Consider the following 14147-nt stretch of genomic DNA (forward strand, 5'->3'; position numbering starts at 1 on the left):
CACCTTGTCTTTGTAAGGTAAACACCTTAACCACTAGGCTACCCATGCAAGTTGAAAACATCAGGAAAGAGTGCTACAGACTTAGATTTCTTGGATTAAAGATTAGTTAAACAATAATAAATAATATAAAGAAGCAGGTATTCAAAAGAGTAAAGAACGATGCTGGAAAAATAAGAAGACAGAAAAGTGTGACATTTTTCTGAGATATACTTGGGGAAAAAAAGAGTTACTTTGATAAAAAAAGTGTAATAAGAAAAAAACAGGGGGCTTATGAGGAGTCATTTATTGTGTTAATGAAACATTAGGAAAAGAACTGTTGGAGATCTTCTTTAAGAGTAAATATTGATCCCATCCTTATTAATTACGAGCAGAGTTTTACAAAAAGAAATGAAGACGGAAGTATTAGAATGCTAAAATGGATTGTGTATCTCATATCTTTATTGAGTTTTAGTAAATGTGTTAAAATGGTGAAGGAACAATTCTGAGTAAGAAAGAGAGAGACATATATGACATATGGGAGAAATGTCCAGATGACAGTTATGGAAACCAGGAAGACAACGAGTAAGTTATGATACTTTTTCTGGACTCCAGATAATTAAAAAAAAATCAAGTAAATATAAATTCTGGAAAGAAAGATAGAGGACACAAAATAGGCATCTGCAATGTAAAATATTTACAGGGAAATGTTCGAAAACTACATGAAAGATGAATATGAGGAGAAATGCATACATGCAAAAAGATAGATGAAAACAGTTTGAAGTGGCAGTGTGATAATCATACACGGAGGTATAACATATATGTTTAGTTCTTATGTGATATTTAAGATAATTTATAAAATGCTCAAAGTGTCATGGAATCCTTAGCATCTACCCTAACCACTGAGATGGGGCCTTAATTTTAAGTCATGACTAAATGGTGGTGCCTCAGGGATACAGATTCATGTAACACAGCAGTGAAATAGCAGCACTGCTACTTGAACTTAATCATCTGTAATGGTGATAGAACCTACAGTCTCCTGGCCTTCCCGGCAGCATGGGTAATTGTGTAGCCTGCTGAGCCACTGACAGTGACTCAACTCACTTAACTAGTTGTGCTCTTATTCAGTACAGCTCATCACAGATTTTTGTGTGAGTTACAATACATTTAATATTTTAATATTTAAATCATATTATTTTTTTAACTTGCATTTCATTATAAAATGTATCACTGATACAAAACCGGTGATGTGATAATTTGTATAGATTCATAGAACAGCTCTAAACTGCACAATTTTATTAGCTTTGTGTAACTTTCTCTACCAAAAAAAAAAAAAAAAAAAAAAAAAAACACCTTTTAAAAATTAATTACTTAATGAATTAGAAATGCATTAGTAATGCTTTATAGCGCTAACCGAGAATACCTGGAAATGTATTATTCAACACTTTAATGGATTTGCACTGGTAATGTACCAATCATTATCCTAATGTACATTTACTTTATTCCTGACATTACTGCATTTGTTTTCCTTTGCCATTCTGGGCCTCTCCGTATACAGGTTAATGCTGTCTTCAATACCATTTTGAAATAAAACTGTTTTCAGTGTGCATTTTTGTTTTAGATAATTGAGTACTAATTTTTCCTTAATTTGCTATCCTGATTAGTCTGTAGTAAACAGCTTTCTAAACTTTTTATGGATGTGAGTATGTTTCTAGTTTTTAACTATTTCCTTCTTTGAACATGTAAGCTTATTTGCTTGATGAGACAATATGCTTTCATATTTATGCATACCTTTTTTATTTGCAAGTTGCATTTTTCTATGTTAGTTCTATAGTTGGTGTGATGACTAGACAAGCTGTTGCTATGCTGTAAAGCAATGTTTTTAATGTGACTTTTGATACTCAGAATTCTTGAGAAGATAGAATTGTGTATAAATACAATGTTTATTCCTATTACATTTTGAGTACCAGGAATGTACAATTAGCAAAAAAATTGTTATGAGAAGTAAACTACACCTAGGCAAATCAGGTGATAGAGGCATTACTGCATGTTATACCAAGATAGCATCCATATTTAATAAATGTATTTTCACAAAGGTTAGGATCCCCACAATAAAACTGTAAACATATTAATGGCCATTCATTTACTGATAAGGAAAATAACAACTGCTGCTTTCAGCACAAATGTTACAGTGTCGATTTGATGTCACATCATTCATAGCATAAAAATATTGAACCATACCATTTATTAGGAAAATCACAACATTTCAACAATTTAAAAATTATAAGGAAGTATCAAAACCAGGGTTTAAGCAGCTTGTTATATTTATCTGAAACTGCAATATTAGCTTTATCTCAGAGAATAATGCAGAACCCTTAGAAAATTCACCCGATAAATATTATAATGCACTTGCCATACGACATAACTGCACTATATATTACAATGCACTTGGACTATCTTATTTTTGGCTATATTTTACTACATTTTCCTTATCTGCCCATGTTTCATTACAGCTCTGACTGCCTCATCAAATTACTTCACTAGTCATTGTTATTCCAGTTAGGTGACACTATAATCAATGTGGGAAACTAATATATACATTTTTCCATTTTTCGTTTAGCTCACTTTCCATTTTTTCTGCATACTGAAGTAGTTTAAACCTGGGCTTGGGGAATGGTGGTCTTTGGTGTGTTTCTGAGTCTGTCTAGGCATGCATCTCACAGCATACAGTTCTTAAAAAAAGCAGAACCTGCAAACAGTTCCATACAATTCAACATAAATACTTTTGACTATCTGACATAACTGAGAATGCTAATAACTGATAAATTAAAAAAAAATGTTTCATAATTCTGGCCAGTTAGAACTGCAAGTCACTACAAGATGTCATACCTTATAATGAAAGCATTGTTGAAAGATGGTTTAACACTTCTGCATCGGAATTAAGAAAAAAAAAAGGAAGGCCATAAAAGTGTCTAGGGATAATTTGCTAATTTGTGATTACTGCTTCATAACACAATTATCTGAAACAGACAAAAACATACATTTCCAAACAGAGCCATATCAGGTACAAGTCCAATGAGCCCAACTTTATTTATAGAGAGAGAGAGAGACCATCTTGTTATGCCACATCTTCCAAAGTACAGCAATATTGCAAAATTAAGTTTCAAGTTGGCACATTTCAGATGCAGCAATACCTCTCAAGCGTCATTATTTTTTTTGCAGAACATACCTTATTTTGCCACATATTGGCTCTGTCCCTCATAACACTTTTGTTTTCTAATAAATCGCTTAGGATTACAGGAATGCTAGATATTGCAGTTTCATAGGATTACAGTAATGCCAGATATTAGGGTTTCATAGGATTTCAGTGATGCTAGATATTAGGGTTTCATATGATTTCAGTGATGCCAGATATTAGGGTTTCATAGGATTACAATAATGACAAATATTACAGTTTCATAGGATTACAGTAATTCCAGATATTATGGTTTCATAGGATTACAGTAATGCCAGATATTACAGTTTCATAGGATTACAGTAATTCCAGATATTACGGTTTCATAGGATTACAGTAATGCCAGATATTAGGGTTTCATAGAATTACAGTAATGCCAAATATTAGGGTTTCATAGGATTACAGTAATGCCAGATATTAGGGTTTCATAGAATTACAGTAATGTCAGATATTACAGTTTCATAGGATTACAGTAATGCCAGATATTAGGGTTTCATGGAATTACAGTAATGCCAGATATTACAGTTTCATAGGATTACAGTAATGCCAGATATTAGGGTTTCATAGAATTACAGTAATTCCAGATATTACGGTTTCATAGGATTACAGTAATGCCAGATATTAGGGTTTCATAGGATTACAGTAATTCCAGATATTACAGTTTCATAGGATTACAATGATGACTAATATTAGGGTTTCATAGGATTACAATAATGACAAATATTAGTTTCATAGGATTACAGTTATTCCAGATATTATGGTTTCATAGGATTACAGTAATGCCAGATATTAGGGTTTCATAGAATTACAGTAATGTCAGATATTACAGTTTCATAGGATTACAGTAATGCCAGATATTAGGGTTTCATAGGATTACAGCAAGGCCAGATATTACAGTTTCATAGGATTACAGTAATGCCAGATATTAGGGTTTCATAGGATGACAGTAATTCCAGATATTACGGTTTCATAGGATTACAGTAATGCCAGATATTAGGGTTTCATAGGATTACAGTAATTCCAGATATTACAGTTTCATAGGATTACAATAACAAATATTACGGTTTCATAGGATTACAGTAATGCCAGATATTAGGGTTTCATAGGATTACAGTAATTCCAGATATTACAGTTTCATAGGATTACAATGACAAATATTACAGTTTCATAGGATTACAGTTATTCCAGATATTATGGTTTCATAGGATTACAGTAATGCCAGATATTAGGGTTTCATAGAATTACAGTAATGTCAGATATTACAGTTTCATAGGATTACAGTAATGCCAGATATTAGGGTTTCATAGGATTACAGCAAGGCCAGATATTACAGTTTCATAGGATTACAGTAATGCCAGATATTAGGGTTTCATAGGATGACAGTAATTCTAGATATTACGGTTTCATAGGATTACAGTAATGCCAGATATTAGGGTTTCATAGGATTTCAGTAATTCCAGATATTACAGTTTCATAGGATTACAATGACAAATATTACGGTTTCATAGGATTACAGTAATGCCAGATATTAGGGTTTCATAGAATTACAGTAATGTCAGATATTACAGTTTCATAGGATTACAGTAATGCCAGATATTAGGGTTTCATAGGATTACAGTAATTCCAGATATTACAGTTTCATAGGATTACAATGACAAATATTAGGGTTTCATAGGATTACAATAATAACAAATGTTATAGTATTGTGCTTTTTATTTTTCTGAAATGTACACTGATTTAAAACTTATTGCTCTGTTAACATTTAAGTAAATTAATATAATATTTAAAAAAATGTCCCTAATTTTAAGCCTTTGTCCTCCATTATTGTTGACTTTGTCCAGCATATTAAGAGGTACAGAGAGAAGTAAAAAATATTTTCCAGTAAAACTTGTATGTTTTCCTTTCTTAGGGGTATGTAAACACATTAACTTTCTGTAAACTATGACTTGGAAACCTAAGCAAATTACAGTTTGCTGGATTAACAAGGTACTATGAGTTATAGAATTGGATAGGGAACAGACTCTTTACACAATATAATCTAGGACTGACTTGACTTGATTTTATAAGGGAACAGTCTGTCACTTCATTTCATTTTCACGATTATTAAAATTGTGCATGTATATGTAATAGCTTGTAGAATATGATGGTCAACGTTGTACAATAAAGCATAGAGCAGAACTCTGTTAAACACACTAAAACATGAAGAACATAAATGCTAGTGCTAAATGTTTAGATGATTAAAATGCAATGTTTGTTTTACATCATTTTCATCCTATTTATGGAAAGTATAAAGTTTTAATTAAGGTATCTCCAATTTTAGTTTTATCAATGGTCTTCAGTACTTGAAAAGCTAAGGGAACAAGAATACAAGAAGATACTAGCATCCCTTCCACTATCATATCCAAATATTTTATGTTTCTTGTTTGGACACAGACCAAATTGCTTATTACCCCACTCCCTAAAATACTCAATTGAGTCTTTCCTGAAAGTGCTTGTTACAAGATAAGAATTGTAGGGGAAAGACAGAGCCATTGACAATAATGCCCCCCCCACCACATACAGAGTAGAAAGAACACATCACGTGGAGGTCTGAAATTGGAAATCTAACATCTGATGACAAGATTTTTGTTTATCTGCTTCACCACTAAAGAAAAACTACCTTAATACCCTGACTGCTAACTAAATAATTATCTGTTTTTTGTCAATGCTTCTATTCCCTAAAAAAAAAAAATTCTAAACTCACAAATACACGTGTGCACACACACACACACACACACACACACACACACACACACACACACACACACACACACACACACACAGTAAATCCACCACATGAATATTTTCTGATAGACTTTTTGTTACACTGAAACTGAAACATGTATGTTAACTTCAGAATCAAGTGTTGACTTTTCAGCATAAACTAACAAAAGCAAACTTTATAATAGAATCAAACCAGATTTTAGTAGCTATTATTGCAACTGGAAAGCTTCAAATAATGCACAGATTAATGTTAAATGTCATTGTGGTGTGATTCTAATAAAAGGGAGACAGAGTACAACTATTCATTGTTTAGGTGGATATTAATAAGTGTTGATGACATACAGTCAGTACTGTATTATTTGCTTGGTTGTTTCAGTGTCAGCAGATAGGATTAGTTATGAACTTCTTACTGCTAAATTCTTATTTCTTTACTGTTTTTAGATTAAAACCTTCAAATAATGGATTGTAAGATGAAGAAGGCAGTTTACTTTAGTCAAGGATTACAGGGGACAGTAGAAAAGTATGACGAATTATAATTGTTAAAAATGTTCCTGTACTTCAATACTGTTAACCAAGATACAGTGGATTTGTAGGTTGGTTGGGAGACATGGACAAAATGGTTTAAATTTTTCCAATTTAAATTAGACATTCCTGAAATTGTTTATTATAAAGCTTAGAACATTTTCATAAAGATCTGGTATAGTGTTTCTCCAGAACCGAATTGATCAATTCTAAAGTTTTCTGAACTGCAGAATTAAAAGTCTGTATGTTGCACATTTTAAATAGTTTACTAATTAACATCTGTAATTCACCTGACTGAGGTTCACCTTTATTTTCTTTGTTTTACAGCAATGTCTTTATTGTAACAAAAATTAAGAAAACAAAATAAATAAATATATCAAATTTAGGTCACGTTACCAATCAGGTCAGGGAACACTTCCCTCAAATATTGGTGTTTATGCAAAGTATTAAGGCTTTGCATTGAAACTGAGAAATACTGACCTAATGTGCAGCTTGCATTGTAATTAATTTATACTATAAATACATTATTCAATTATGCATTCCCCCTTTCTGCTTACACACACACACACACACACACACACACACACACACACACACACACACACACACACACACACACATCATAGCTCTCAACTTCTTGAAATGGCGTACAGATGCCTAAAAATAGGAACACATTTTAAATATTAGTCCCAGAAACATAGAAAGTTGTTAGAATAACAAGCTTTGTCTTAACATCACTTGCTGAAGGATTTAAAGTCCAAAACTCAAATGTATGTCATTATTTAGTGACTTCAGTCCTCAGTGATTTAAAAGAAAACCCCTCATTTTATGAAGAACAGACTGTAAATATGAGGCAAAAAATCTGGACAGTTGAGAGGTGTTACACAGATATAGGTGTGTGCTGACTTATAAAACAGACAAATTTACACATATACACACTCACACGCACGCACGCATGCGCATGCGCGCGCGCGCGCACACACACACACACACACACACACACATACACACACACACACACACACACACACACACACACACACACACACACACACACACACACAAGCAAAGGTTTATTGAAAACTATTATATTAAAAAGTTAAACAAATGTATTTATAGCAATCTAGGGTACAGTCCACAATAGTTACTGACAAGGCTTAATTTTGCCCCCCCCCAAAATAGACCTAATTGAGTTCTGTTATCTTAATTTCACATCACAGTGGGTTAAAACATCATGATAGCTGTACATGTTATGTATTTGGAATATTTTTAGTGATTGCATTTACCATCACAAAGCCTATTTCTTTTCCCCATCCCTTACAGCGTACATCACTGGTGCTTAAATATGTTTCATTCAAGTGCATCCACATCTCTTCTGAAGCATGAGCCAGAGGGAAAAATGACAACAAGCCGCTTGGCTTCAGATGTTAATTACATGCCAAGGTAACCATTAATCTGAGAGACAAATATTTTAAAACACAGCACTTCTTCAAATAGAAATAATTTCACATTTGTGCTGCTGCCAACCTCTTTACACATTTACTTTGTATAGCTATACTAAACAGAAATCCTGTTTATTGCTCATGTTAAGAAAACAACGTCTCATTTTGGATAACAAATGATCTGTCGATATTTATATTTCTCTAATTTTTCTGTTTATAACCAACTCATGATACTCCCATGCTTTGATATAAAATGCACTCTGTATATAATAAACATTTTATGTTACTATTTTATCACTAAATTAATATAAACCACTTCATTACATAAAATCTGTATATAGGTCAGACCATATGCAGAAAAATGCTATCGATTTTACCTGGTAAGCTGATGTGGCATCTGAGCTGGTTTCAGTTCCAAGCGAAGTTAACTTCTCCTTCAGTTTGTGGTGGGAGTTATGACGAAGACAGGAAATCACTCCAGAGGCAACGAGGACCCCAATAATACACACAATAGAGATTAAAGTGAGTACAATGAACTTGGTGGAATCTTCCTTTTCAGCAGTATGTGGCAGAAGCTTCAATTTACTTTTCTAAAGGACACAAAAAGAAACAGGATAAATCAATGGATGAACACTAGTAGCTTTTCTAACTGTGAACCGTTAATGCTGCTATGAAGCCTCAAATGACTGAAACAAGAATAAAACTCAGCCTACTTGAAGGTGATGATAGGTGGGAATCCACCATTTCATGGCATATACAACAGAAAAATATGAAAATTAATAACAGAACATAACAAAAAGCAAATAATTATTTAATACATACTTGAATTTATTTTGATACAGTACTTCTTATAATTAGTAATATGAAATGCAATTTTTTCCATTTTCTGTGGTCTATTACTGTGATTCTGAGCAAAATCTATTTTTCAAAAGAAGATACACTGATATGGAAAAGAACTCCACATTTTTCCTTAGAATTATCTGCAGAGATTTTCAGAACTGTTACTTCGTAGATATTTAAGCATACATCTTGAAGGGAGACTTTCATTCAGTGTGTCTATGTAAAATTATTTTATCTTTATATGAAATGTATTTTACACATTTATGTATTGAGTATCAGAAAAAGGATCATTTCCTTCAGCATTTGACATTTTACCCTTCAAAAACCATTGCAGATATAGCGTGATGTCACAAAGGGACATGTTGTTGCACTTATTTAAACGTTTTTATTGGAAGGTGTTAGCACAGCAGTCTTAAGACTCATCCTTCTGAAACCATCAGCATAGCACAACGTGACTGGACTCCACTAGTAAGCACCTGTAATTCTACTCTTATAATACTGTTGTCTCTATGTGCTAAAAGTTGTGCAATAATTTTCTCTCATTAGCTTCATTATAGGACATATTAGCAACAATTAAAAATGCAAGGCACAAATGAAAAGACCAGGCACACAAATTGCCACAAAACTCATTTGGTCAGCATGCCTCTTTGACAATTACCAGGGAAATTAATTGAAAAGCACGCCCCTGCCTCTGTCCTGGTTGCTACAAGATGGGAACAATTAGCAAACTCCTTTCCACCACCTAATTTCATGTGGTAACAAAATGGATTTTTCCCCATGAATGGCTGCCTGGCCTATTCATTATCCCTGTTCTATTAGTAATTTTCTGCTCTGTATTCGACTGCCCCGCTCCTAATTTCCTCTGTCTTGCAGTGTACACAGTGGCTCTTATTTCAGAGCCCTTTTCATTTTTATCTTGGCACCATAAAGGCCACCAAAGCAATTATCACTGGTCTTGACTGTAAAAGCTTGTCACTAATTAGCCTCCTTGCCTTCAGTCCAGTGGATTAGCTATTGCTGCGACTGAGTTAATGGAAATACAGGCTGAATAAGGGTCTGAGATTCCCTTGCTTCAGTGTGGAGCACGAAGGAGGATTGTTAGGCTTTAAGCCCCAGGAGGTAGATTGAAAAAAATGCTGAACAGAATTGTTTTATAATGTATGTGTGCCTGGAAACTGTGTATCACAGGCCACAGATCCACCATTGCCTTAATAACAGCTGCCTTGGTTTCATTTACGAAACCACCCAACGTCTTTAACCAGAACTGCTAGTGAAGCTGGACCAAGAATCATATATGTTTATACAAATGTACTATCATTAAAATTCATATCTTAAAAATTGAAGAAAGCAAGTTATTATTATAAAAAGAGCTGAAATCCATACTCTTCATATACACCACTTGTATATATAAAAAAAAAAACTTCTGTCCATTTGGCTCCAGTTTTAAGACTTAAGCAATGTGCATACACATATACAAACGAACACACACACACACACACACACACACACACACACACACACACACACACACACACACACACACACACACTGTTTTGGAAATTGTATTTTGAGAAAAAAAATCTGCATGGTCTGAAAAAGCCTTTTACTTCACGCAGGAATTGCAAATGAAAGCAATAGTGTCTAAGAGAAAAGCCCCCTCTTCCATCTGGTCTTGAAATTTAAAAATCTACATTTGAATGGGGTCCTTGCGGCAAATGGTAAGATACAAATGTACTGGATATATGCCTTTTTTCTATACAAAAGGATGATAACCTTATTTTCAGGAAATGTCAGCTTTTAAACAGGGTCCCAACCACCTCTGTCAGCTATAAACAATAGAATCCTAAGTGCTATGTTTGGTACAAAATAGTAGTTAGAAATTTCTGGTAATGGTATTTCGCAGTGATCAGCAGAAATCCAACATATGCAGTAATGTAGTAATAGTAATAGATGGATGGTAAAAATACACACTTTTATTGTAGTAAAACATTATTTCTGTTTCATAAAAAATTATGATAACAGGGCTGAACTCAAATACGGTAAAATACTTAAGATATAAACCTAGAAACACTGATTATTAGGGCACAGACAGATCAAAGGCCCATAATATATATTTGTTTTTAATTTTGGAATATATTCTTCATAGGGTGGCATATGTCTCCTCTCCGTACAGCACTGCAATGTCTGCGATAACCATTTACAAGCACCACTAGCCTTTCATTCTGTTCATCTCATGACTTGAAAAATTTGTGTTCATTTATCCATTACACTATCTGCAAAAATGACCTGCCTCACACTTCACTGAAATCTCTTCAGAGTTCTTTCTCCTCCTCTTTTGGTGAACATCCTTATCACATAGTACTCTGGTAACTGGCTAGCTGGCTGAATGTTTACTCGCCTGGCACTGCTTTCATAAGCCCTCTTACACTAAAACTAGAACCATTCACTCAACTTCTATTGCATTTCATGCAGTCAGTTATTACACTCTCTAATGTGAAGAACCCTACATGCTACACTATATTTTTGCCATAGCACCACTAATAAAGCCAATGCTTTCTCCAGTGTCATCATGGCCTTTCTGGTCACAGTCCTTTATCAGTTTATTGTGATGAGCCTTAGTGTGATGCTACATTTACTGGCGGTATCAAACATGACTTTTAATCTCTTCTATCATTGCAAACACTTCCAGAATTCTGTGTTCATCCTATTTATTTATTTTCTTTCCATTCCTCATCCCAGCATCACATTTTCATAATTTCTCCATTGCTAATCACTGCAACCATAATTTTGCTTGTACCACCATCAGTGGAAGGATGGCAGCCCCTGTCAGTCTGACAAAGTTGGAAACAGATGCCTCATCTGAAAATCAGTGCCATTTTTACTTACGAACCTCTCCTAAGTTGGACCCCGTATCCAACATGTCAATTTAGATTGTTAAGGACTGATATAAACATTCATGTCCACCTAATGTGTCCCCAAGACTGAAGGTGGTTTGGAGCATGATAGTACAATCTTTTGGCAGTTCCGAAGGTTCACACTTTCTCACTGTTGGCATAAGAGAGCTGGCTTCTCTTCAATGCATCTCTTTTCCCTTCCTGCCCTGTAATATCTCACATTCTAGTCAATCTCTGACTACAAGCGCCAGAAAATAGGCTCTCTTATAATACGGCCTTTCTTCTCAGTGAATCTTTTCTCTTATATTGAATAATGCTTTAACACTTAAATGAAGTAGGAGAAACAGATAGTTTTGGGATTTCTATCCCCTTGATTATACAATGTTTGTTGAAGATAGTCATACAAAGTCTCCTACCATTGACCTTTTTCTACACTGTGTACAGCTAACCAACTAATTGTATTCAAACTATAACATATTTTTTAGTGGACAGCACTCTGATTTTATTAGCTTCACTGCTCAATGTATAGAATTTTGCATATTTGTGTGTCCTTTAGGTATGTCCCTTTTGTTTGTAACATACACTTTTCAACTTTGTAACTAAGCCTTTGTGCTAGGTGATGGCTGAAAAGGGTCATTGGATCAGTCCACATAACTGGTTAAAAATAGAAATAAATAAATACACCTGTTTTCTAAGCAGTGATTGCCCCATGTTTTCCAATAAAAATGCATAAGGAAAAAGAATTTATCTGTCCCAACCCAATGCGCATTGTGACCCTTTTTATGTGCTATAACTGTAGGAGTCTATAGCTCTTCATAATCATTTGGTAGTAGAATAACTTATATTTTAAGCACTTGTGCAAAGACACAATTTGGTGATTTGGGATTTATTGAAATAGATAATATGCATGTGTTATGTTTATCATATAAGTGCAAAGACCATTAACTTTAAAAAAATTAGTACACATTTTTTAATGTTTGAATCTCAGCTGATCATACGATGCACAAAACAATACATGGTAGCCAGCAAAAATCTTCTCTTCAAGTAGGTACATTTTACACTTGTTAGGCCAATTGTTTTTATTTATTTAATTTATTTATTTATTAAGTGGACAAAGCACAATGTATAAATCTCTTTTCTGGGAGTACCCTCACAGTTATTGACTAAGGAAGAAATCAAGTCCATGACTATAGGATGAACTGTCATAGCATCTCACAGCCTTAATTCTTTCTAAAAAAACTATCTGGCTGCTTATTCCACTGGCCATGTGCATGCAAACAAATATAATCTGTAAATATACAAAAGGGACTACATATTTTAAATTCTTGGACTATCTTTGTTTTACCTTGTTAACCATGACACTGTAGAACTGGAATTTGAATAAAGATGACATTCTTAAATCATATACTTATTTCAGACAGTGTGTATTATGTTTTTTCAGGGTATCTGTTCTGGCTTTTGCATCTGACCAGATCTGGTAGCTATAAGGTAATTTAGTATTGGGTAATATTAACCATGTAATACCACTCGCTCTTATCAATTCACGTATAACACATATGAGCCCAAGGCAAAAGGATTCCACAGTGTTTTAACATTATTGATGAAATGGAAGGACCATAGAGAACTTTTTTTCTGTGAAGTTAAGTTATTTAGATAGAAATTCATATAAACTGTTATAAGGGCACAACTGCTCCAAGGCTAAGAGTCATGTGTCATATTTATTAGTATTTCAATCCGAAAGCATGAGTATTTTCTACAAAATACAATATTGGAAAGAGCATACCAATAAAGAAAAAAAAAACACCAACACATATTTGCAAAGGAGTATATTTTAAAATAAAAGATAGCATGCAGTATTAGGAAAATGAGGATTTAAAACAGTTACAGCTTTAAACTTAGTCTCATGTTAGCTATTGAGCACTCAAAAGCATATCTACACAAACAGTAGCAAGTTAGAAAACTATTATCCAGTATCATCATGGCTTGCTATCTAGTTACTAGGTCAATATTGTCTTAAAGAGACATATACAAAAGCAAATACACATCTCTTCTGTAACTCCATACTTCTTCAATACTTTAAAATGATGAAATAGCAAAGCAGAAAACAATTCGAGTAGTATGTGTTATTATACAAAAAAAGTAAATTACTTTTATTAAAATGTATGCAAACTTAATGCAGGTATGTGGGCATTTGCAGGCAAGAAACAACGTAACATAACTACAAAAATGGCTGACTACCTTATGCTGGCAACATTAACACATTTATTTAGAGTAGTTATATTTGAATATTTACTTGTCTGTTTTAGTAGACAGTGTAATACTGATCTGTGTTAAGTGATAATAAAAGACTAGTACATAGATAAAAACAAACAGATGTTTTTTTTCTGACTGTGTTCCCAAAATTATACAATGGGAATTCAGTCCAGGAAAATGTATAAAATGAAAATGAAATATATGATTAGGTATTTAAATATG

The 14147-nt window shown here is 33.6% G+C and overlaps 1 protein-coding gene across 2 annotated transcripts in view; it reads right to left on the reverse strand.

Annotated features, from left to right (window-relative positions):
• The window catches only part of PTPRN2 (protein tyrosine phosphatase receptor type N2), a 4238418-nt gene that overhangs the window by 568094 nt on the left and 3656177 nt on the right, over window positions 1–14147 (reverse strand). For both annotated transcript variants that reach the window (XM_044062029.1, XM_044062028.1), the window contains exon 13: window positions 8316–8528. In XM_044062029.1, the coding sequence (XP_043917964.1) occupies window positions 8316–8528 (213 nt within the window). The remainder of the gene's footprint in view (window positions 1–8315; window positions 8529–14147) is intronic.

This window comes from Protopterus annectens, chromosome 2.part1, assembly GCF_019279795.1.
Source record: "Protopterus annectens isolate FY-2018-M chromosome 2.part1, PAN1.0, whole genome shotgun sequence".
NCBI classification, from domain to species: domain Eukaryota; kingdom Metazoa; phylum Chordata; order Ceratodontiformes; family Protopteridae; genus Protopterus; species Protopterus annectens.